Source organism: Canis lupus, chromosome 2 (genome assembly GCF_011100685.1).
Source record: "Canis lupus familiaris isolate Mischka breed German Shepherd chromosome 2, alternate assembly UU_Cfam_GSD_1.0, whole genome shotgun sequence".
In the NCBI taxonomy this organism is placed as follows: Eukaryota; Metazoa; Chordata; class Mammalia; order Carnivora; family Canidae; genus Canis; species Canis lupus.
The window spans coordinates 39,682,543-39,708,164 of record NC_049223.1 but is presented as its reverse complement, the minus strand read 5'-3'; the positions used below and the strand labels follow the sequence as shown (position 1 = coordinate 39,708,164).

The 25,622-nt window shown below is 46.2% G+C and overlaps 2 protein-coding genes across 6 annotated transcripts in view; one reads left to right on the top strand and one right to left on the bottom strand.

The window, feature by feature from the left end:
- Window positions 1-1,253: 1,253 nt before the first annotated feature.
- Window positions 1,254-23,034, top strand: PLAC8L1 (PLAC8 like 1). The gene is made up of 4 exons (XM_038530514.1): window positions 1,254-1,492; window positions 6,673-6,809; window positions 17,432-17,568; window positions 20,487-23,034. Exons 1-4 carry the CDS (start codon window positions 1,371-1,373, stop codon window positions 20,745-20,747), a joined length of 657 nt encoding a protein of 218 aa, XP_038386442.1. The 5' UTR covers window positions 1,254-1,370; the 3' UTR covers window positions 20,748-23,034.
- The window catches only part of SH3RF2 (SH3 domain containing ring finger 2), a 133,964-nt gene continuing 130,247 nt past the window's right edge, over window positions 21,906-25,622 (bottom strand). For 4 of the 5 annotated variants that reach the window (XR_005355496.1, XM_038530508.1, XM_038530511.1 and 1 more), the window contains one exon: window positions 21,906-25,562. The gene's annotated coding sequence lies outside the window, so the exon portion shown is untranslated. Of the gene's footprint in view, window positions 25,590-25,622 lie in introns of all 5 variants that reach the window. The other variant, XM_038530509.1, reaches the window with a different exon arrangement.

Below are 25,622 nucleotides of genomic sequence, written 5' to 3'. Positions count from 1 at the left end.
GAGTCCCGGGATCGAGTCCCACATCGGGCTCCCTGCATGGAGCCTGCTTCTCCCTCTGCCTGTGTCTCTGCCTGTCTCTGTCTCTCATGAATAAATAAATAAAATATTAAATAAAAAAATAAGGTTCCATTTTGATCACTGTCAGAACTTTCCATTATAAAGGTGTATGTGTATGTATATATGTATTATATATATAAGGTATATATTTTTGAAATCAATTCCAGGGTTTTTATTGTAACAATACTAAAAAACCAAAACCAAAACCAAAAACCTCAGAACTTTCCATTTTAAAGATAGATTTTGGGCAGCCCGGTGGCTCAGTGGTTTAGCGCCGCCTTCAGCCATGGGCGTGATCCTGGAGACCCGGGATTGAGTCCCACGTCAGGCTCCCGGCATGGAGCCTGCTTCTCCCTCTGCCTGTGTCTCTGCCTCTCTCTCGCTCTCTCTCTGTATCTCTCATGAATAAATAAATAAAATATTAAAAAAAAATTAAAGATAGATTTTGAGTATTTCTGGAATTCTCCAGAGATCCAGAGTCCGTATGGACTCAGCTTACATGGACAATGGTTATTCACTCCTTAAAGGAATCTTATTGTAAATCTTTTTTTTTTCTTTGCAAAGCTAGTAATCACTTGCTAATTTCTGTTATCCTTACAAAGTTGACTTTTCACAGGTAGCACATTTATTGAACAAATTACTGAATGCTGATTATGTTGCAGACCCTGCGTTAAGCACTTTGAGTTGGAGTGGTAAGCAGGAGAAACACGGCCGTGCTTCACGTAGGACGGTCCTTAGAGGTGAGGAGACACAGTTGCCCAGAACCCAGTGAATGAAGGCAATTAGGAAGCTTAGCTGAAGAATCTTGATTTGGGAGGTATTATATAGGCTTTTCTTCACACACCTGCTCAAATAAATGCTTTGAAGTTTAGAACCCTCCACAGTCATTCTCCGTGGGTCTGATGAGAAGAATATATAGTATAGTCGGCAGCTCCCTCCCGTTGTCTTTCTCATGTAATGCTGAATTATGATTGTAGAACTCTTCCCTCAATTGCAATTTTTTTCTAATTTTTTTCCCCTTTCTGGACATTTTGCCAGCATTCCTGGGGTCCGCACCTCCATCAGGCAGGTCCTAGAGGCGTCCTTCGGAGACTCCTAGTACCCGGGACATGGACCTAACCAGTTAGATGTGTACGTGCCTTTAAAGAAGTAACATGTCTGTTAGGTCCATGCTATGACCTCAGGTTCCAGAATATCAACGCAACATTCTTTAGAAGAGATGCTTCGCTTCACTTTGGATTGAAACCAAGTTTAGAATCAGCCAGCCTTTTGTCCAAGGGAGGAGAAGAGTCCCAGTGAGGGAACACCTCACTATGAGTTGGTTTGGAAATTACTTCTCTCAATTTCCTGAGGATGTTTCCTTGCTCAACATACACTCGCCTCTGTTGCTTTCACTCATCTCTGAAGATGAACAGCATCTTATTTCCAGTTTGAGGTAGAGAGTTGGGTGATTTCTTTTTCCTTTTAACTTTTTCTCTTTGGGTAGCATATCAAATCTCCCTCTCTCTCTCTCTCTCTCTCTCTCCCCACACACACACCCAAATCAATCTCTTATGAGGAGCCAGAGAGAAGAAAACCGGACAAGGGAAGAAAGTAGTTGCTATCATTTTTCAAGGATACTTGAAAAGGGGCAACTCATTATTGGCTCCTTAGGGCCCTGCTTGGCTGGTGAAAGAAGGGCTGGCTTGGGTGAAAGGGTGTCTCTTTATTCTTAACTTTCAATGTTGAATCCCTGACCAGGTGAAACTTGACTTCTGTTTGGCTGCCAGTAATTTCTAGTCCTTTGAAATCAGAACTCAAGGGCTTTGGCTTCAGGTAAGTTTGAAGTAATCAAGGAGGCCTGAGTGGAAGGCAGAATGAACCCTTTTTAGGATTGCAAGTTTAATCAAGGAAGAGGTTTCAGGAACCCACCCTCAGGCGGAAGCACCCCACCGGGTGGGGAATGTGCTTAGGTCGGGGAGCTCTGAGCAGAGTGAGGTGAGAAAGGGGGGTGGGCGTGCCTCTCCTCCATCTCCTAGCAGTCTCCTAGCACCGTGCCTCCTGCCTCTATCTCTCTGGGTGACTAACCTTCTTGGGTCACCTGGGACTGTCCTGAGTTTAGCCCTGAAAGTTCTCTCTCCTGAGAAAACTATTAGTTGTGGGAAAACCAGAGGCTGATGGGTCCCCGGGATTGAAGTTTGGGGTATTTGGGCTGCACAGGTGACACCTGAGAGAGTGCCCCAGGCCTCCTCCCTCTGTTTCTCAGAGTAGGGTTAGGAGTGCCCTAGGGGTAAGGGCAGGCTCAGGAGGTCAGAATGACAATAGCCACCTCCACCGGCCCCCTGGAATCCTCAGGCAACTGCAGAGGGTGGGTGTTTTCAACCCAGTTTCAAGGGAGAGAGACCAGAGCTGAGGGCGATGATGTCTCGGGTTTCCCAAGGCTAGACAACTAGAAGGCCACGAGTGAATTTTAGTGTGCCTGAGTCTGAAATCTGTCCTCTTTCCACTAAATGAAGAACTCGCTGAATTTGATGGCAAATGGACAGCTGCTCTGATTTAGCAAAGCTCCGTGACCGTGCGCCTCGTCCACTGTTCCTGAACTCTGGGTTTTAGTTGTAGAATCAGATTCCCCGGGAGGCCCCGGAGCTAAGAGCTGTACAGGCAGCTGTAGCGGGTGCTTTAGTCTGAGGCCTGTGGCAGCCCCCCCCCTCCCCCCCCGTTAATGATCCGGTTGGTAAAGGAACTGCGAGGGGCCTGGTGGTGCAGGTGCTCCGTGGAGGGTAGCTGTGCTTGTTACTTTCATTAGGACACCCAAGCTGTAATGTTGAGCTGAATTTTGTTAGCCAGTGCATGTCAATTCAAACATTTTAATATCAAAATCACCAAAGATTTAGGGTATTAGGATAGTAAGATACTTGCTGAATTCAAAGTTAGGCAAGCAAACCCATTTTCCCCCCAACCAGGAGAAGCTGATCTCTTTGCTACTTGATTAGAACAGAGGACAGGCTTCCTCACCATCCTAAAAGGCTGAGCCAGGAGCAGAAAGTTCTGTTCTAGGACTGCAAGCTGTAAATGGTCCATTCCAGGGGGAGGTCCAATCCAGGGGCTCAGGCCTCAGAAATTCTACTAAATTCAGAGCTGACTGGAAGCTCTTCCTATAAGGACGGAAACCCCAAGGTGTGAGCAGCACGTTGGGAGGTCCAGGCCCTACACTGGGTGGGTGGGGGGGGGAGCTTTGAGGCCACTCTCTGCTTTGGTTTCCTCTCACCACCTGAGACCTGTGCCCTGGCTGGAGGAGGAAACACAGCGAAGATCAGACTATTTGTAGCTGGGTCCGAGGAGGACTCAAAGATAACAGAGGAGACCCATGCATTCAACGAATGGTCCAGCTCAGCGGGCAGCCACCGGCCCGCTCGGTGTCGGTGCGGTGCGGGGTTCTGGGGTTAGCAGAGGGGCAGCGTGTGCCCGCTGACCCCAGGAGCTCACAGGGGAGCAGAGGAAGTAAGCGGGTACGCAGGGGGCTTCTTGAGTAGCCATTTGACATCTTCACGTTGACTCAGTCTGCTTGGGTCCCCGGAAACGAAATATCATAGACAGGGTGGCCTCATGAGCAGAAAGCTGTGTTCTCACCTTTCTGGAGGCTGGAAGTCCAAGATCAGGTGCCCACGTGGCCGGATTCCGGTGAGGTCAGTCCACGTGGCCTGCAGCCTTCTCGCTGGGTGCTTCTGTGGCCTTTCTGCATGGCAGTTTTAGCAGACCGGGCTCCCACCCCTAGTCCTCACTTAGCCTTCATCATCCCCTAAAAGCCCTGTATCCAGATTTAGTCACACCAGGGGCTGGGCTTCAACATACGACTTTGGGGGATACACGATTCAGTCTATACCGTGGGCCCTAACCTACACTGTAACAAATGTATTAAAACCAACCCGTACCACACGTTATATCCACATTTTTTTTTCCTGCTGTACAATAAGTGAAAGGATTTTTTAAATTTTGTTTTTGAAATTATTTGGCTATTTGGCATTAATTCATTTTATGATTGGTTCTTATTTCTCAGCAGTCATTCATACTTGGAATTTTTTGCAAAATGAGAATCCTAAATTGTTTTTATTTTTATTTTATTTTATTTTATTATTTTATTTTTTTTCCCAAATTGTTTTTATAGTACCGACTCCAAACTATAAAAACTGCAAAGTTAGTTAATACTCAACTAAACATAAAAATCTAGCATTATGTCCATCTCATGAACCATGAGATGGACATAATGCTAGATTTTTATGTTTAGTTGAGTATTAACTAACTTTGCAGTCTGCTTTGCAGTTTTTATAGTTTGGAGTCAGTACTTTTTTCCAGACCTCAGATACTGTTGGAGGCTCTTGAACAGCTCGATAGCCTCTAAGCGTTGTCTATAAATGCCTAAGGGCTAAAGGGGCTGGGGTGCGCAGCTCCACTTGACACTTGTAGATAGGTAGCTCCTGACCCTAACCTCTTCCAGGCTCTCCTACCTTCTAGCTCCTGTCTCGTTGGCACTTAAGACTGGCCATGTTCCACCCACCCTCTTCCCCGCCAGCCTCCCTCCATTCTGTGTTCTTTGCCATCTTTCTTTTCTTTTCTTTTTTCTTTTCTTTTCTTTTCTTTTTTCTTTTCTTTTCTTTTCTTTCTTTTCTTTCTTTTCTTTTCTTCTTTTCTTTCTTTTCTTTTCTTTTTTTTTTTTTAAGATTTTATTTATTTATTCATGGGAGACACAGAGAGAGAGAAGCAGAGACACAGGCAGAGGGAGAAGCAGGCTCCCTGCAGGGGGCCCAATCCCAGGACCCCAGGATTAAGCTTTGAGCCGAAGGCAGACGCTCAACCTCAGAGCCACGCAGGCATCCCTCTTTGCCATCTCTCTCCTTACGCTGACATCACCACTCACCCCGTGGGAGACTCAGAGGCCGTTGTGGCCATCAGAGGCCTCCATATCCACCTGTGTCATGTTTCAGGCTGGTATCAGGACGACTGCCTTGTCGTCCTGATACCAGCAACCTTGTTATGAATCCTGATTTCTGTCTTGTCTGGAGACCTGAGCTGTTGGCCTGGGGTGAGGTGTGGGCATTTTTTGTTTGTTTGTTTGTTTGTTTTTAACAGGCTAATGTGTTTATTGAAAGCACATCAGGTTTGGGAAGGCGTGGACATGGGCAGTATTGGTGGAATGAAAAAGAGATGTGCGTCTGAGTAACGAGAACGCACCCCCCCTTGGGTTTATTGCCCTGATTTAGATGTTCTCAAAGGGGCCTTCTGCTCTTTCCATGATGCCCGCAGGGTGTTGCTTTAAGGTGCTCAGGAATGTTCCACTCTGGCCTCCAGACCATGCGTCACAGGTGCTGAGTCCTGGTGACTAGTCCTGTAACAGCAGCTGTTAGAGGAAGACATTCTGCTGTCTCTCATTTGTCTCATGTCAGAGGCAGGCTTTCTTCACAACAGCAGAGGCGGGGACAAACTGCTAATGAGCCTTGCTCAAAGGGGATAATCATACCGTGTACAGGCTCTAAGTGGTCCCTCCACCATCCCTCCATCTGGCCCTTCCATAGGCCAGTGCAGCTCCCCCTTCACTGTGGGACTCACCGCAGGTATCCCCACGGTAGGAGCTTGGGCAAAACCCACTTTCGGCCCCAGAAAGAGAAGGAAGTTTTTCCACCTCACTTTTGAAGCCCATCCCCCGGGCCTGTATTTCCTACTTCAGAATGAGGGCATAGGATATCTGTTCCCTTCAGGGAGAATGATCTGAAGGTGTATTCTGTGGTCCCCCGAGGACAGCCATGCAGCACTTTGACATTAAGACATCTTCTGGGGCCTGGGTGGCTCCGTGGGGTAAGCATCTGACTCTCGGTTTCCGCTCAGGACCTCAGGGTCGTTAGACCGTGCCCTACGATGGGCTCCGAGCTCAGTGGGGAGTCTGCTTGAAAGTGTCTCTTTCTCACTCCCTTGCCTTCTGCCCCTCCCCCACCAAAATAAAAAGATAAATCCTTAAACAAACAAACAAAAAGACATCTTCTGAAGTCTTGGTTCAATTAAATGATACTGCGTGTTGCCCTTCCATAGCCTAGCCCCAATTTCCATGTCTGGTCCTTATTGGTCTCTTCAATGAAGGCTCAAAACCTTTGGGGCGTAGTCTCATTCGGCGCAGCTGGTTACATACTCCCTAGGCACAGCAAACTAAGTATATGTCCTTCATTCAACACAATAACCTGATAAAATTACTTATTTTTAATTGTACATTTGAACAAATGGAAATAGGTGTTAAGCAACAGCCAAGGTCAAGCTGCCAGGAAGTGCCATGTTGGCATTTGAATTGAGGCCTCTTGGTTCCAAATTTGTGAATCTAGCTATTAATGAAACTCCAAGGAACACTAAGTAGGCTGGATTTTATGGTGAATGACAGGATCAGGAATAATCATGCCACTAAGAGAGCTAGGATAAGGTCAGAGGAACAGTAAGACTGGGGCAGATGGCGAGGAGCTTGGGCTATGGGTTAAGAGCCACTAGGCATCATCACTGGGTCTCTCTCTTCTCCGCATCACTCTGTCTTGGCTTAACGGTTATCCTTGTGAACCATCAACTTTGTTTTCAAGTTAGTCACTGTTTTTGACTCTCCAGGAGCCATGGGCCAGCCCAGGCTGTGGTGAAGCAGCCCATCCGGGGAGCCACTGGCAGGACCACAGTCACAGCGATTGTCCAGACTGGTGGAGACTGGAGCACCGGCCTCTTCAGTGTCTGCAGAGACAAGAGAATCTGTAGGTTTCCCCTCTTCATTTAAGTCCTCCTTGACTCTTTCTTTCCCAAGGCATCCCTGCGTGCAGAAGCTATGTTAGGCATATGGACAGAGATCTAACGGCTTTAGAATAACTGGACTGATCACATGCACTCCTTGGCGGGAGACATCTTGCATTTCAGGGGTAAGGATGCTTTTCTAGAATAAGCAGTGACCTCAAAGATGTTTTAAATGACCAGATCCACCTTTGGCAAAGGTATGTGAGATGGGCTCCCCCATCTGCTGCTGGTGGGAGTACAGAGTGGTATAGCCTTCCTGCTGGATGGCTTAGCAGTACATATAAAAAGAACCTCAAGTGCTACATAGCTTTTGGCCAAGTAATTACATTTGTTTAGGCACTTTGGCTTGGGAAATAAATTATGCACTAAGACTTAGCAACATTAAATTCTGCAGCATTGGTTATTACAGCAACAATCTGGAATAACCCAAAATGTTTGATGGGGGCTCGCCTACAATGAGTTATTATACAGCCATGAAAAGTCATGTTGTCGAACAGCATTTAATGGGATGAAGGATGTTTTGGTACATTTTTAAGTTAAAGAAGCAGACTATAAAACTAAGCATGTTAGGCACCATTTTGGGGGAAAGGGAAGTATTTTTAAAATATCTGGAAGAATAAAAATACAAATGTTTACGGCATGCCTCCAGATGGTAGGCTAATGAGTAATTTTTATTTTCTTTTTTGTGCATCTCTTTCTAGTGTTTCTATGAGGAATATGTAGGACTCTTATAAAAACAAGGATATCACAAAAAGACGCCCCTTATGTTGACTGAAATATTTTCAGATGTTGTTTCAGCTCTATTTTTGGTATCAATAACACTGTCCTCTAGCTACATGATTTTCCTCTGGGAATGAAGTTCAAAGCACATGGATTCCATTTTTATCATGGGACATTCTAACACATCTCTGGTACCACATCAGCGTCCCCTTCCAGGTCTTGCCTTTGCCCGAGGGAGCAGCTTGGCTACAGAGTCTTTCTTGTGTATGCTGGGTGGGTGGGGGAAGGTCTCCTTGTTGGACAAGCATTAATCACTAACATTCAAAATCCAGCAGACCCTGGATCTCAATATTTTTGAGCAATATGGCTTTCCCTGCCCTTTGCTGGCTTTTGGGAAGATCTCGATTTGTTCTTGAAGTCTCACAGGACTGATCAGAGATCCCTCTGAGCCGTTACCTGGTCCACGTCCCTATTCAGCGAGGAATCTTGCTGAGGCTAAAGCTCTCCCGCCATGCTTTGGTGCTCTGGCCATCTACACTTGAGCTCTTCACTGTTGGCCTAGGCCTCACAGAGGAGAGACTGCCTAGTACAGAACCCTACCCTCCATCCCTGTCCCTTTGCCCATCTGATGCAGAGCTCAGCAGGTTTCTTCCTGCCTCTGCTATGTGTGTAGACTTCTGATCAGATAATGATGGCAACCATTCTTTGATTCTCTCAGCTTTCTTCCTTGTTCTCTTCCAATTACTCTGACTTTGGTTGTCTCCCAGTGCTGATGTACAAAGAAGACAGACTGGCTGTGGAGATGTGGAGACCTAGCATCAAATTGGGAAGAGGGCCATTTTCCTTTCCTAGCTTGTAGGTGGGGGTTGGGGTGCCACCAGTGCATTTTCAAGTAGGGCAAAGCCTAGAATATAATGTAGTGAGGAGAATATGTTCGTATCAGAGAAGAGCTTGACTTGAATCTTAGCTCTGCCTCTTATTGGCTATTTGACCTCGAACAAATTCTCTGGGTCTTCATGTTGCCCCCTCTAACATGAGGATGATAAAAGTGCTCACTTTCCTCAGGGATGGTTGTTAAGATTAAAACGTAATGCTTATAACCCATTCTTAATACTGGCTTGGAACTTAAACTGGATCAGAGTTTTCTGGGTTGCATGCTCTACCCAGCTGAATAGCCCTCTCAAAATTCATGTCCACCTGTAACTTCTGAATGTGATCTTATTTGGAAATAGGGTGTCTGCCATGTAGTCAGGTTCTACTAGATTAGGGTGGATCCTAATCCAATGGCTGATGTTCTTGTAAGAGTGGGAAATTTGAACACAAACACTCAGAAGAGAAAGCTATGGGAAGACAGAGGCAGAGATTGAAATAATGCATCCAAAAGCCAAAGAATGCCAAGGATTGCCAACATCCACCAAAAGCTTAGAGAGTGGCATCATGGAATAGACATTCCCTCAAAACTTCTGGAAGGAACTAAGCCTGTCAACATCTTAGTTTCATACTTCTAGCCTCCAGAATTCTCCAGTGAGAGAATATTTTTTTTTAGTTTTTATTTAAATTTCAGTTAGCCAACATCCAGTGTCATATTAGTTTCAGATGCACAATATAGTGACTCAACACATCCACACAACAGCTGGTGCTCATCATCACAAGTGCACCCCTTAATCCTCATCACCTGTGTCACCCATTCCTCTCCCCTCCCTCCTGTTATTGTCAGAGTATGAAGAGAATAATCTCTACTGCTTAAAGATGCTCAGTTTGTGGTATTTTGTTATGGTGGCTCTAGGAAACTAATAAAGAAACAAACACTGGATTTCATCAGAAGGCTTTGGGGTAGCTCACAGAATCAGAAAATCACCTTAAAACTAAGCTTAGAAGGGATAAGCTGCATTATCAGAAGCTAGCTGATGCTCTGATCAACTCCAAACATTTTTATCCTTTTGTTTTTCCCTCCAAGAATTGATGGAGCAGATGGTGTTCACTTTGCCCAGCTTCAGTCATTCCAAAGGATGGTCCTATCGGTACTGCCCTCAGTAGTGAAGGGATAGTCTCTCACAATTATTATTGGGGTGCTGTTATCAGGAAATGCCCAACAAGTACACAACGATGCGCTTAGTGAATCTTAGATATTAATATTATTGTTACTACAAGTTGTTACTATCCTCCAGCGTGTTGAGAGCAGAGTCAGGAGGCGTAGACTGGCTGCTGTTCCGTGATTTCTACTCAATCGCAAGAGCACCTCATTGGGTAAAGAAACAATCGTCCTCACCGCTCCCAGCCTTAAATGCCGCTTCACTCCTTAGCTCTGTCCCCACCCCCTTGGTGTTCAGACCAACCACACTTGGTCTTCTGAAAATTCCCTGCTTGTCCACTTGAGAGCTCATTCTGGGGACAAGGTGAGAAGGGAGGACATGTGAAATCAATGTTCTTTACATTTTGGCACAACCTGTGGAGAAGGGGCCACGGCCATACAATCCAAAGTGACTGGAATGTTCTGTGTCCCAGTTATTCCCCGGGGTGGACCTCCATCGTATGATTGCTCATAGTGTGTCTAAGCTGACTAGCTCAGAGAAGAACTTAGAGGTGACATCGCTTTAAACATTCGTTCCTGCATGCTCATTCCCAGGACACAGGTGGACTCAGAGTGCTACAGACCCTGGGCTTTTTTTCTTGTTTAGAAGGGCCACTTTATTCACAAAATATCTTTTTTTTTTTTTTTTTTTGAGATTTTGTTCAGTTGAGCAAGAGAGAGAGAGCATGAGCAGAGGCAGAGGGAGAAGGAGGCTCCCTGCTGAGCAGGGACCCCCCCCCCCCCCCCCCCCCCCGATGCAGGGCTCAATCCCAGGACCCTGGGACCATGACTTGAGCCAAAGGCAGATGCTTAACCAACTCAGCCACCCAGGCGCCCCTAGCCATAGAATTTGAATTCAAGCAGACCAGTGTGTAAACAGTTGTGACAAACTTGGAAACAAAAAGGAAAGCTGCTTTCCATGACAGATTGCCATCCTGGGAGAGTTTCCTGTTACATGTTGAGAATTATTGCCACGATTTGACACCCATTAAACAAAGGGTAAGTGATGAACAGCAGCGATTTCCATTTCTCTTTGACATTTGGCTTCTTCATTTTATTGCAATTCCATTTTTTACACTGCCTCCCTCTTCCCACTTGGGCGCTTTCCCCTGAATTCAGAGGGCGCTGGGATGGGCCAGTGGGTGCTTCTGAGTCCTTTGGAGATGGGGTTGCTGGAAGCTCAGTTGGGAGGATGAAGCCGAGGGTGTATGAGTGGCTGCTAAGTGTTGTCATGGGTCGAAGGTGAAGTATCCCAGCTTTGAGGACATTTGTGACGGTGCCCCAGGGAAGGTTTATGTGTGAGGCATAATCCACTGGGTGTGTAATTTCATATTTACTGAGTTCCTACCTGTGTGGAGACCGTGATGGGTATTACAGACGTTAACAGCGAACGAGGCAGAGAAGTTTTCATAGAGGAGAGAGACAATGAGCAAATAAATCAGTTACCAAGATAATGACGGTTGTGATAAGTTCCATGAAGGAAATAAATAGGGCGTTATGGAAGGCAGCTGTGGGGGAGTGGGGTCAGGGATGGCCTCCTCGGGGAACCAACTTAAGCTGATACCTGGAAGGTGGGAGGAAACCTGCCCCTCAGACAGCCTCCCTGTGGAGGGCACCATAAGCATCGGGGGTAAAGAGCTTGGTGGGACTGGGAATCATCACATACCCAAGATGCATAGGATGAAGTGGGCCGGGATTGTCTTTGGTTTTCTGGAAGAGGAAGAAGGTGTTGAAAAGGCTTCAGATTTGTGTCCCTGAACTATAACCTAGTAAAGCTACACTCTCTCAAATCAGGGACCACTGCTGTGCCCAGCAGAGCGCCTGGTCCATAGGAGGCACTTATAAATAGTTCCTGAACAACCCATCCATGAATGCATTTTAACCTGGATTCTCACTGGATTCTTTCTGTCTTACCCTCCATTGGAAGAGTCATAAATCCTCTGAGTTGGAAGGGATACTGTGGTCCGCTGGTCTGGCCCCTCCCCTGCTTGTCTAAGTCTCCTCTGCACCATGCCTGGCAGGAACCTGGCAGCCTTGGCTTTTGAGCATTTCTCGAAAGGGGGTTTCTCTCCTTTGGAGCCAGCTCAGTGCTTTAAAAAGAGAGAGAGAGGGATCCCTGGGTGGCGTAGCGGTTTGGCGCCTGCCTTTGGCCCAGGGCGCGATCCTGGAGACCTGGGATCGAATCCCACATCAGGCTCCCGGTGTATGGAGCCTGCTTCTCCCTCTGCCTGTGTCTCTGCCTCTCTCTCTCTCTCTCTCTCTGTGACTATCATAAATAAATAAAAAAAAATAAAATAGAGAGAGAGAGAGAGATTTTGAATAGCTTAGCATGCACGGGATGCAAAATTCAAAAGCACCTACGCCTTTGATATATTTGCCATCTGCCCACCCAGTTCCCCACAAAGGCAACTACTCTTACCTGAGTCCACATGTGGTCTATATGCTTGTGAAGATACAAAATAAATTTATATGAAAGTAGATTATTCTTATTATAAAACCATCCTGTAATCATCATAAAAAAAGAAAAATACAGAGATGTAGAAAAGAACAAAACCCAGCTGTTGGAGATCATCCTTGTTGTAGTTTGGTACCTCTCCTTCCAGGTTTTCTGCTGTGCCGTGTATATAAATAAATAATTTCTACAAATAGTGGAATTGTAAACACACACTGTTCTGCACCCAATATTTTACATTGCTGCATAGATTCTATCGTATGAATTTATCATAAATTATCCAGAAACCCTCATTGGTGCATCTTCCTGTGGTTTCCAGAGTTTGTGCTGCTCAAACCAGTGCTCTGTGAGTGACTTTGTACAGGTGTCATTTTGCATGTGTGTGAGTTTACCTGTTGGACAATTGCCAAGGAATAAACCTGCTGGTGGAATAGTACGTACCATTTTAAATCTCGATAGATGCTGCCAACAGGATCTCCATTTGGAAGTTGTACTAATTTACACTCCCACCCACAATGTATGAGTGCGCCCCATTTCTTTCTTGAGCATCTCTTACTTTTGGATAGTTCTGCCTTTTTGGAATAATTGATCGGCACTGTGCCTCATTGCAGTTTCCACCCACCTTTCCTCCTTCTGCTCTCTGGAGCTCTGCACTCTGGTTCTGTGTAGGCTTTTTCTTTTGATCTTGACTCCCCTGTGAGTTAGAAGGATGAATAATAAATCACATTCCATGCATGAGGGGGGAGCCCATCTCAGAGGACAGGCCAGGAACAGTTAGGCTGTGGATGCTTACATAACCACCAGGCCTTTGGGTGTAAGAGAAAGAGGCTAAATTTCTGGCTCAAATCCCTTTAGAGCCTGAGCTCCTTAAAATAAAATAAAATAAAATAAATAAATAAATAAATAAATAAATAAATAAATAAATCTGTGTATATGTATATACACAAATAACACATGAATATGTTCACCTTGTAAAAAAAAAGAAACATTACAGAAAAGGAAATCATGTCTCCTCTTTTTTTTTTATAAAATCAGTCTGGAAGGTTTCCTTACAGATCATTTTCTTGGTGTTTGTATATGTAGCCATTAGTAATAAGTACTATTGTTCTCTAACTCGTTAAACAAAGCATAAATAGTATAGTGGTATTTGTATCATTGTGCAACGTCATTTTTTGGAAGATTTTATTTATTTACCAGAGAGACAGTGAGCCCAGAGGGTGACAGTAGGAGGGAGAGAATCTCCAGCAGACTTCCTGCTGAGTGTGGAGCCTGACGCAGGGCTCGATCCCACGACCCTGAGATCAGAACCTGAGCCAAAATCAAGAGTCAGACAATGCTTGACTGACTGAGCCCCCCAGGCACCTCTGCAATTTCTTTTTAACTCAAAATATGTCTTAGAGATTTAACTCCGTTGGTACTTAATCTTTCACTGCATTCTTATTTATTCCAGAATATGATTTACACCATCATGGCTTATTTACACTTGCATCTATTAGTGCACATTAAAGTTTTCAATTTCAAGCTACAAACAATGCTGCAGTGGACACCCCTGTGCTGCCTCGTTGTGTACATGTGTAGATGTTACTGTAGGGTAGATGCTTACAAGTGGGATCACTAAGTTCTGGTGTATCTAAACTTGCCCTAGTTTCACCCAACTTGCCTTCAAAAGGGCTGTGTACCTATTTCTCTATGGTTTCCCCACAATGTAAATATTGAAAAAAATTGGCATTCTTACGGGTTTCCAATTGCCTCAATAGCATCTCCCTGATTACTAATGATTAACTTTTCACAGTTGTTATTGGTCATTTGTGTTTCCTCTTTGGTAAATTACCTGCTCATGTTCTAGCTCCATTTTCTTCTTTTGTTTAGTCCTTTACATATTGATTTGTAGGAGTTTGTAACTATGTCGCAAAATTTTCTTCTAGAGATTCTTTAAGACAGTGTTCCATCGTCCCACTTTTGCCCATTCCTATTGAGGTATGAGCCGAGAATTTTTATCCCACTCATTCCATCGCGTAGTGACATCTGACAAAAAAGAACTTTCCTAAAGTTGTGTGATGTGAGAGTGTCTCACAGGAATAAATGCAGAGTAGTGGCAGTGAGGATACTGTCTCAGAGCACACAAATCCACAGCTGCTGTGACATACTGAATACATAAAACACAAGAACATATGGTGTTGTGTGTAGTAGTTAAGACTTTGGGGCCAGACTACCTGAGTTCAAATCTCACCTCTGCTCCTTCCCAATAAATGTATCCCTCTGGCTATCTGTGTTCCTCCATTAAAATGGATGCAGTAAGAGTATCTGTATCATAAGATTGTTGTGAGAATTAAGTGGGCTAATGCAATGTATTTTTAGCAGGGCTTGGCACATGGTGAAGTCTAATGTTAGCTATTACATAATAAGAATTTAGCTTTCATAGTGATTTTTGTTTTTTAAATCACATTTGACTTCATCTGACTTCTGTCCCAGGGTAACTGAACGTGTGTTCTGTTGTGTTGCCTTCAGCGTCTAGAATTGCATCCTAATGAACATTTAGATAACACGGTTATCTGATGGAAAGGATTAAAAATAAGAATAACAGCACGTGCTTTTTAAAAAGGTATGCAACTCATAAAGATGAGATATAGGAGTTCCAAAGCACAAAACAATGTCTTTACAATATGCTTACTGAGAGGATGGTGGGCATTTGTCCCTGCCGATGATGGTGCTACAGCTCAGGCAATTGTGTAAACACAACTTATTATTCACTTAGCTTGCCAGCTTTATAATTATGCAACTTTTGATTAATTTATTTGCAGGCATTTGCACTATTTCATAATCCATGCATAAAATGAGATTTGATTGACCTTTTTTTTTATATGCCATGATTTCCAAGTCTCCCAATTCAGGACTGCCTATAGTATGACTACTGGGAACTTGCAGGAAGTCTACTGGGCCATCTGTCCTCCAGCTGTTCACACCAGTGGTCGCTGCAAGGTGATGGGGAGGGGCTGGCTTCTGATCTGGCTGAGGGTAATGATTTTTTTTTAATGTGGGGCAAAACATCTCAGATTGACTGAAGGCTAAATTCAGAGTTTGCTTTGGGTGAAGGGATGCCTACAGTACGTGATTTAGCAAATTATCTCACGACTCCTGAATGGAAGAAATAGATGTTATTTTCCTCAAAGATGGGCTGCTCCTTGTCCTCCTCTGCATGGAGTTCTCTTGCCCTTTGTGTGTGTGCTACCTCACTCCCTCACAGTGACAGTTAAGTCCAGAGCCCTGGAACATCTTCTGGGGGTGGGGGGGGTGTCTAAGATAAAATAGCATTCCTAGCATTTTACTTTTTTGTCATTGAAATTGGAAGTGGGTCTTCGCACTCCCCACCATTTGGGGAGGGAGGGAAAGGAGGGGTAGCAGAGACAGGCCTTTGACAGGAAGTTCTGGTATGCTAATGACACGGTATTTTGAGCCTTTCTGTCAGGGTGCACTAAAAGGCTGTGATCATTACCATTTCATTCTCACTGAAATGGCTAAAATAGAATGCGCTGACCATAGTAAATGTTAGTGAGGATGTGGAACAACTAGAAGTCTCATCCATTGCTGGTGGGATTGTTAAATGGTGCATCTATTTTGGAGAACTGTTTATTTCGTGTCAGGTTAAACATAAATCTACTTCATGACCCAGCAATTCACCTAGGAATTCACATAAAGGAAATGAAAATACATGTCCGCATGAAGACTGTACACGAATGTTCATAGTACTTGTTCACCACAGCAGAAAATGGAATAGCCAGTGAGAGTACGGAGAAACAGTCTGCTCTGTATTCATATGTTGGAATAGCACTCAGCAGCAATAAAGAACGTACTACAGATTCACAGAACAACAAAGATGAGCCTCAGGAAACAAAGTTGAATAAAAGAAGCTGGATATAAAAGTAAACATGGTTCCATTCATATGAAGTCCAAGAAGATGATAAAACTTATCTATGGGAAGAGGAGTCAGAGCAGTGGTTGCCTCGGGAGTGGGGATGGGAAGATTGGGGTCATCCGGGAAGGGCCATGAGGAACCCTAAGGACAGCGCTCTACTTCTCTGGTTGCTTGGGTGAGAACGTGATTGTCACAACTCACCCAACAGAACACTTACGATCTGTTCATTTTCTCATATCTAAATTATATCTGAGGGATCCCTGGGTGGCGCAGCGGTTTGGCGCCTGCCTTTGGCCCAGGGCGCGATCCTGGAGACCCGGGATCGAATCCCATGTCGGGCTCCCGGTGCATGGAGCCTGCTTCTCCCTCTGCCTATGTCTCTGCCTCTCTCTCTCTGTGTGACTATCATAAAAAAAAAAAAAATTAAATTATATCTGAATAACATCTATTGCATATGTGCTTTACAGGTCATGGTTAGCTTTTTGGTATTTATTATTTCATTTTTTTGCTGTTTTATAGTGCAAATTCTGCGTTCTTCAAGATCATCCTCATCTGCAATGCTAGGCGTCATAACACTTTAACTGTATATGAGGAATTCTTAACGCGCTGTCTGTTGATAGTTTTCAGAGGATCCTTGGACCCCACAAATTGAATGCACAATTTTGCATGTTTGTATATTTTTCTTTTCCCTTGAAGAGTGATTTCATGGCTACCACCATATTCTCAAAAGGGTCTGTGACCCAAAACTTATTTAAAACAGAACTTGTGTGTTAGATGGTTCACGCAGAATGTGTAGGAAACAATATCAGGAGTTAAAGATCAACGAATGAATAAATGACGAACTGTTTCCAGTTGCTGTTCTAGGAACCAAGCCTCCAATAGTTTACTGATTAAAACTGGCAGATGCCAGTGGCTCCATGAAACTAGCAAAAATTAGAGTAACCTTCTGGCCTGAGCAATAGAACACAGTCCTGAGGAGACTAGCGGGCAGAACCAGTGCACCATGAAAGAGCTTTCAGTCCCATTTACAGAAAAAGATGCCTGCTATTCAAAAGTATCATATCCTGGGTCTATTTTAAATATTGAAAATAGATGAACATAATAGAAGCCACAGTGACGACTCAAGTGTAAAAAATTATTTAATGCTTTTCTCTTGACAGGAAAAAACAATTACCGTCGTGAACGCTAACAGAATTGTGTCAGGTTCGGCTTTGCCAGTGTTTAACAAAAGAGGACAATTTTGATGTGGCTCAGTTACGGCAATTTTCATATGCTGCGTTTTGACAATTGGTTATTCATTGTCAGTCCTTGATTGCAGGGAGACAGTGTAGCGTCGGGTCAACGGCATAGGGCTCTGAACGCTCTTGGAGACGGGAGGCTGCTCTGAGCACATGAGAGCCGTGGCTTTCTTTTGTGTGGTTATCGACAGGTTTCTGTGGCCTGTTTTGTCCAATATGCCTTGAGTGTGACATCGCCAGGCATCACGGAGAGTGCCTTTGTTGGCCATTGTTACCTGGGTCCACCTTTGCGCTGAGAATTGGCACCAGAGAGAGACATAAAATACGGGTAAGTTTGAACGTGTACATGAACTTGGATCTATGTAAACCTAAATGTCTTTCAAACCTGTGATTTAAAAAAAAAAAAAGTCTGGGCAAGGATGCTTGAAAACACCACACTTAGTGGAAGACTTTGGGAGAGGGAAGGGAAGAAATCTCTGATTTCATTCGTATGAGCCAAAAGGCTACATTGTGAGGGGTGTTTCCTGGGGCTCCTATTCGAATGCTGGTTATTGGTCAGTGGGCTACTTCTGTCTCTCTGTCTCTCCCTGCCCCCTGAGATGATGGGTAAAACTGCACCAAACTTAGAGGGTGTTCTTGGGGTAGTCTGATGTAAGATACAGATGATGTGGCACATGCAGAGCTCACTCTGGGGGTTCCCTGGAGGGAGCTTCAAAGAGCCAGTCACTTTCCAGTGCAGCTGAGCCTGGGGGACAATGAGAGCCCGAGTATAGACAGGTCACACATATCAAGATGACGAGAGTCAAAAATAAACAAGGCACCTCCTTATATATTCATGTGGAATGATCCCTATTACATACATATTTCAGTGGACCCTTGGACCACTGAGCTAGATCAATACAAAAATATATGTAAGTATATATATTTATTTGAAATATCTTTATTTATTCACAAAGAGACAGAGAGACAGAGGCAGAGAGAGAGGCAGACTCCCTGCAGAGCAGGAATCCCAAGTGGGACTTGATCCCAAGACCCTGGGATCATGACCTGAACCGAAGGCAGACACTTAACTGACTAAGCCACCCAGGCGCCCCCTAAAATAGATTTTTAAGTGAAAAAAAAAAAGTACAAGACACAGAAATATGCAACTATTTGCATAGAAGGACTATATATACACTTGCGTAGACATAGAATTTATCTGGAAGTGTATATAAAGAGCTGCCAATGACGGTTGCCCCCAGACAAGTGAAGTGGGTGGCTGGGTACAGCCATGGGAAGAGGGATGTACTTTTTACTTCCCGTGCGGCCTTATTGTGAGAATTCTGGACCATATGCAGTTGGCACCCCACTCCAAAGAAAGAAAGAAAGAAAGAAAGAAAGAAAGTCATTATAAATATTAAGTCCTAGTAGGAAAAAGAAAGAGGTTGACAGGGAAATCGGGGCTTTCAAGTGTGAAGTGTGCACCAAAAGCCCGAAGCAGGGTCGGTCCCTGAGTGAAGGACCGATGAGCACTTGAGCAGCGGGGCACCTGGGTGGCCCCCCAGGGGGGCCGCGGCCCTGAACCGGGGCGGCCAGGCCCCGGGAGCTGGTAGAGCGGCGGCGGCAGGACAGAGCCGGCTCTCCCCGCAGGCCACGCTGTGTGAGGACTGGCTGGCCGTGCACTGCTGTTGGCCCTTCGCCGTCTGTCAGCTGGCCCGGGAGCTCAGGACGCGGGCCGCCCGCCTCTACGAAACCTATGCGGCCGCTTCAACGGGGACAGCCTTGTGTGACGGAGCGACAGACGCCCCCCGCCCCCGCCCCCGCCCCCGCCCCTCAAACTCCTCTTAGAAGAGACACTGCTCTTAAGGTTTCACTGAAGTAGCAGAAGAATAAATGAGGGCTCCCCTCCTGTCTTGGCTGCGTCCCTCCCTCCCGCCGCCGCGGGGGCGTCCCTGGCCTCTGCCCCGCTGCGGGCTCTGCGGGAGCGCGGCCCTGCGCACTGCGCGGGCTGGGGAGGCCGGCGCCCCCTCCCCCTCCCCTCCCCTCCCCTCCCCTCCCCTCCCCTCCCCCTCCTTCGGAAGCTTTCTTCCGCCGCCCGCTCCCTCAGGGCCAGCGCGGCGGGAGCCCGCCCCCTCAGCCCGCCCCCTCAGCCCGCCCGCCGGACGCCGGCCCCGGGACGCCGCTCGGCGAGCGCAGGGCCCAGGCCGCCGCGTCCCTTGAGCCGCTCTCCCCTCCGACGCCCCGAGGCCGCCCGGGCCGGACAGATCCGGGGAGATCCTAGCCCGCGGTGCCTGTGATGGGACCTTACCTGGCAACAAGGCTCGCAGACGCCATTGGGGAGGGGAGGCCCCTTCCCTGCACCACCGCCGTCTTCACCAGAGGAGACGAGCCGCGAGGGCGGACGCACGGCGGGAGACAGCCGCGTGGAGGCCGAGCGGGGCCGGGGTGGGGCCACCAGCAAGGGCGCCTCGGGGACCGGAAGCCGCGCGAGGCGAGGAGGAGCCTCCCGGGGGTCTTGGCGGGAGCGTCGCCCAGGCCACATCTTGGTTTTGGACCTCGAGGCTCCAGAACCGGGCGGATGGTGCCCGTCGTCCCGAGCCGCCCAGTTAGGGGCACGTTGTGACCGCAGTCCCGGGGCGCGTCCACCCCGGCGGCCCCACGAACGCAGTCCGGTCCGCGGCCAAGAGCGGCAGCCCCGACTGGGCTGAGGAGCCTCGTCCTGAATCCCAGACTGCCGCCTGCGTTTGCTGAGTGCGTGGCTGTGGGCAAGTTTCCGTTTTCTTTTCTTTTCATTGGAGTTCGATTTGCCGACATACAGTCTGACACCCAGGGCTCATCCCGTCAGGTGCCCCCCTCAGGGCCCGTCACCCAGTCGCCCCGCCTCCCCTTCCACCACCCCTTGTTCGCTTCCCGGAGTTAGGAGTCTCTCGTGGTTTGTCTCCCTCTCTGCTTTTCCCACTCGTTTTGTGGGAAAACTTTCTAATGCCTGTGCCTTAGTTTCTTCCTCTGGAGGATGACGGTGCTGACCTCAGAGCTGGGAGGATTCTCACCCGTCAAGACTCCCAGCACCGTGCGGGGCAAGTAGCAAGGACTCAGTACATAGGAGTGCTCAGAACTATTTAACTGCTACCTCAGATTCACAGCAAACTATGTTAGTTCTCCACCTACAGCTGGGATGTAAAGTTTTCTTTTCAATTAGCTTTTATTTAATTAACTAATTAATTAATTTATTTTTATTTTTTTGAGAGCCTGAAATGTTTATTGCAGAAATTTGGTCACAATTCCCACCGGGTGGACCTCATTGAAGTTGGAGCAGAGTGGGCCCTTGTCCAGGGCTGGGCAGGTGCAACACGAAAGAGTGGAAGGAGTGTCTGGGCCCGGGCACTCAGAGCGCGAGAGGATGTTGGGAGCCAGGCTGCAGGTGAGGCCTGTACCATCTGGCTCCACATTCAAGGACTTCACTATGCCATTCTCTATCACCATAGAGAACCTCTTGAGCTGATGATTTCCAAAGAGAGATACCAATGAATCATCCAGTAACAAATCTGTCTCCTTCCCAAAGGCCCCAGTGGGGTCAGCCAACAGCTTAACCTTGCCTCCTGAGTTATGAGCTCGTCCCCAGGCCTCAGTCACGAAGACATCATTAACGCTCAGACAGGCTATCACTTGGACCCCCTTGGCCTTCAGAGCCTCAGCCTGCTCCATGAATCCTGGCAGGTGGGTCTTGGAACAGCCAGGGCTAAAGGACCTAGGGACTCCAAACAGCACCCCCTTTTTGCCCTTGAACAGCTCTGCCAGGTTCACCTTGTTTCCAGGTTCCCCTTCAAAAACTATCACCGAAGGGATGGCATCTCCCACCTAGAGGGAGAGACTTGATTGGGGCCATAATGGAGACGGTGCTTCTGGAACCATGGGCCCCGCCAAGTGTCCCATTCCTGCCTCTTTGCTGGCACCCACCCGCTGTCAACGCTGCCTATGCTGCAGACCCGAAGGCAGCTGAGGGGACGAAACCCGAGCCCACCCGGCTGTTCAGGACGTTCAGCGAAAGTAGCTGCACGCCAGTCCCAGCGCACACCATGGCCCGGTCCCGCTCAATTAACTTTTAGATTACAATGGAATCAATTCAAATACTCTTAAGTAAGTAACAATCTGGATGGTCGGTGGATGTGGCAAACAATTTGAAGGTGGTGAAACACATTGGCTCCTTGTTTACGCCAGGTACTGTTCAAAGTGCTCTACGTGTTTTAAGACACCTAATCCTTTCATTGCTCAAGACGACGCAGGAACCTGAGCCACAGAGTAGTTAGGTGACTTGCCCAAGGCCACATAGCTGCTCGGTGACAGGTTCTTGAGGCCATGCTCCCGACCCCTGCACTAAGGGAGTGGAGAAGGCTTCTGTCCAAGAGGTCTTCCTGGGCCCACGTGGTTGTACCAACGGGGAGTTTGCTCTCCAGAGATGAACCCAACCTGGTGAGCTCTGAGAGGTGGTGGCGGCCATCCCCACAGATCCTGAGCAATTCCTGCCTGACAAAGTGATTCCTTTCCCTCCGGCCCTCCCTGTTGGATGTCCAGAGCAGCTGCCAGGAACCAACCCTCTGGGAAAAAGCAAATGCTCAGTGTTGGTATTTATTCTACAATAAAATGTTCCTCCTCCACACCAGTTACTGAAAAAAATCAGGCCTGGGGGACAACTAAACCAATTTTATTGTTCATGCTAAAACACACATCGGGCTTCCCAAGCTTGCAGCTGGGGACAGTATGCATTTCTGATGAAGGAGGCTTGGGTACTGTCCCCACTTTGGCTGATGGGCCCTTCCCTGGTGGAGGGCAGACGGTCCTGCAGGCCCTGGTCTCTGGTGTGGGTCTCCTGTGCTGGTGGGAGGTACAGGTGGACCTGTCCAGCCAGGGAATGCCTGTCTCCCTTGGCTTCCTTTCCTCAGTCTGGCCGGTAAAGAGCAAACTCAACACCTCATTAGAACCGCAAACCCAAACAAAACTAGGCTCCAGAGAGCACTGGTTCTGCCAGTGAAGCACGGAACAGAAAACAGAATTGATACGTGGACGGTTCTTTGAAAACTATGGTGGAGAGTGGTCCCGAGGCAATGCAGCTTAGGGCCCTGACTTCTGGTTTCCTCTAGACCATGTCAAGTGCAAGAAAAAAAAGGACTTACTAAAAATATATGCTTTCTTCCCAAGAGAAAAGTTAGCCAACATCCAATATTTAAGTGAGAGACAACAACTCTGGTGTTAAACTTCCCATTTCCTCAGACTTGCAAAGAGCTGTCAGTGGTACAGATCTGAGGGTTTCCCAACAGTGAAGACATGTTCTGTGAATTTTTCTTTCCACCAGAAAATTCCTTTTGGTTTTCCAAGATGCAAAGTGTGGAATGGATCTCTGATGACTCCCACGTGGGCGAACAACACTAACACACAAGCAATAGACATTTCAAAGCAATCCATACAGACAATCATAAATTACAAAACTAGAAAACACATAAAACCCCACCACACTTCTTGCCTTTACAGTGGAATATACTAAGGAAATAAGCTGCCAGCCTTGGAACTTACTTTTTTTTTTTTTTTTGGAACAAGGATATGAAAACTTTGGAAGTCCTTAAGTGTCCATTGCTCTATAAAATAATTTTTGTAGGTTCCTATATTTTATATATCTAAGCTTATACAATAGTCCATAATGGTTAAGATATTACATCCTTTTTTATAAACATCATTCACATACGTATTACCTCATAAAGATTCTCTTTTGGTCTATTAAAAACACTGTACTTAAAAAAAATAAAACAAACATGACACAAGAGTCTATAGGTTCTCTGCTTACATTTCCATGGAGGTGTGAATTTTTCTCCCCTTCCATTTTGTCTTTCCACTTTTTCCCCTAAATGGCACCCTCTCCCCGAGCCACATGGAATAAGAAGAAACAATTCCAGAAGATGAAACCCAGACTCTGGTTAGCAAACTATTCTAGGGTAAATTTCTGGGCTGACCTCATTCTGACCATTCTACTTCATCCTCACCGCTTCCCCACCCCTTCCACTGCTTTTTGGCCCATGATGTTTTGGAATCCATATGGTGGAACTGACAGTTCAGAGATGAAAACTTTAGGAAACAGGGGTGGGTGGTGGTGCTTTTCTTAAGCTCCTGTTTGGTTGGAAACAAACCAGATTTTTCATTGAGGTTTTTAAAAAAATATTTGGTCTATTGGCTAAGCAGAGTCAAAGGAAAAGCTACATTTCCATAAAACCTTCCACTTGGTAAGTCCTGGAAAGTTCCCAGAGACTTAAAAAACAGCAAGTGTACAAATTAGGAGTGGTGATCTCCTGTTGCCTCAATGGGAGAGGAAGAAGAAAGAAAATGTGAGAAGCAGCAAATGGGAATGAGAGGCTCTTGAACACAAGGCTGTAATTAGCTAATATGGTTTAATGGTTTCTGGGGACTAAACGTTGTTGTGTGTCCACCGCTCACCCCAACTCCCTAGTTTATACAACATGCTTCTGTGTGGGCAGCTTGCCTATACTTCACCTTTCCAAATATCATCTATAAAAGTAAAATTCCTTCTCTGAATTCAAATGACTTTTCTCTGGAAAATGAAGTCACTGAAACCTATGTAAAGGTGGGCTGTAAGGCCTCATGGTAGTGACAAGTAGATCCCAGAGTCTGAAGGCAGCATCTCTAGATTCTTTGCTGCTGGGGCTAGAGGAGCCAACCAAACCTGAATGCATCCCAGAGGAAATGGAGCCAACATTGAGTCAGAGTAGTTAAAAGGGATGACAGACAACTGGCAACAGAATCACTGACCATGTGTGAGAGGCTGTGTCATCCTTGAATTACCCTTTCTGTGGTCTCTCCATACCTCTTAGCTTCTCACTCACCACCTGGCAGATAAAGCCAATACTTTGCGGTTGCTGGTGCTTATTATCACTTTCCTCTGGGGTTAACTGAAGGTAGGGTGTGGTTAAAAAGTCCAGGTTGCTCATTTAATTAAGAGACTGGTGCTAGTTTGAGTCCTGCATGTGGCAGCTTCACATAGCAGAAAACATTCCTTTAACCACAAAATGCATTCCTTACTCTGCTCATGGTTTGGCTGATGCTTGCTCCTGCTTACAAACAGGACTGCATGAAAGCCTGAGGTGGTTTCAGAGCAAAATTATCATCCTGAACTTTTAAACGACCAACATATCCAAATGCTGCTGTATTATTGTCTTATCTTTAATAATCAGGGTGGCATGTGCTTTTAAAAATGAAATTCTCATCGATGTCTTAAGATAGGGGAGGAGATGAAAATGTATGGCTTGAAGAGTCTCAGGGTACATCTGAATCACATTTATTGGTACCATGGCTTGCTCTGCTTAATACAGATAATTTAAAATTTGTGTTTAAGGTAGGGGCACCTGGCTGGCACAGGTGGGAGAGTATGCAACTCTTGATCTCAGGGTTGTGAGTCTGAATCCCATGTTGGGTGTAAAATTTGTATTTTAGTTTTTTGAAACCAGGCATAGGAGTTCTTCTAATGACCAGTCCTTTAAGACGACTTATTTCTGAACAAAAAAGAATGCATGGTTGTAACTGATTTTATATCTTTATACTTCAAATAGCCTCTCTGTAGTCTGTGGTAGCTCTCTTATTACATCATGGATTTTTTTCTTCTGGAATTCTTTATGTACTAAGTCCTCATTTCCTTAATCAGTATGTTCTAAAAGAAACCCTCTTGATCAGACAGTGTCGGGGAGAAAAGATGGCATGGGATCAGACGGAAAAAGAACAAAGGTGTGGTGGAAGGGCTCAGGATGATTGGTGGGAGTCAGGAGAGGGAGTCAAAGCTAGGGGTGTTGTGAAGAAGCACTGGCCTCTCTGGCTTGACTATCTAAGAGGAGAATCTTATACCATCCCCTGCCTTCACTGTTCCAAATGTGAGCTGCAGGGACTGGCCAGGCACAGAGCTGGAAGGAATTTGATGTCCAGTCTTTTCATTTGTCAGTTAGGTGCCAAGGTGTGAGAAGCTGGCAAGATAAAGTTTGGCTCGGACAACAGAACAGAGTAACAGGAGGGTGGGGAGTCTGTGGTAACCTGGAGCAGCTTACGTGCTGTTCCCCAACCTGACCCCACCACCCACTGATGCGCTGGTTGAAGACAAATTTTTTTCTTCTCCTATTGCCCTTCTGTCCCAGAAGCCAGCCTGTTGGTATTCTGGTACCACCCCTGACGTCCAAGGAATATCACAAGGCCCACAAACTCTCCATTGAGCAGTTTCCATCCAAGGAGATGATTTGTTCTCTTTGGTCTCCCAACTGTTGCTAGCTCCTCCTGGGAAGATGACCAAGGCAGGGTCTGTGAAAGTGAAAGAGATTTCAGAATCTATTATGTGTGAGTGCACTCTGGAAAGGACTA

Excerpts from the sequence above, each read along its gene's own strand:
- PLAC8L1 (XM_038530514.1), top strand. The coding sequence starts at position 1,371 with ATGAGTTGGTTTGGAAATTACTTCTCTCAATTTCCTGAGGATGTTTCC. Across the intron at positions 6,810-17,431 it reads CTGCAGAGACAAGAGAATCT|GTTTCTGTGGCCTGTTTTGT; the intron begins GTAGGTTTCCCC and ends GGTTATCGACAG. Across the intron at positions 17,569-20,486 it reads GAGAGAGACATAAAATACGG|AAATTTGGTCACAATTCCCA; the intron begins GTAAGTTTGAAC and ends TGTTTATTGCAG.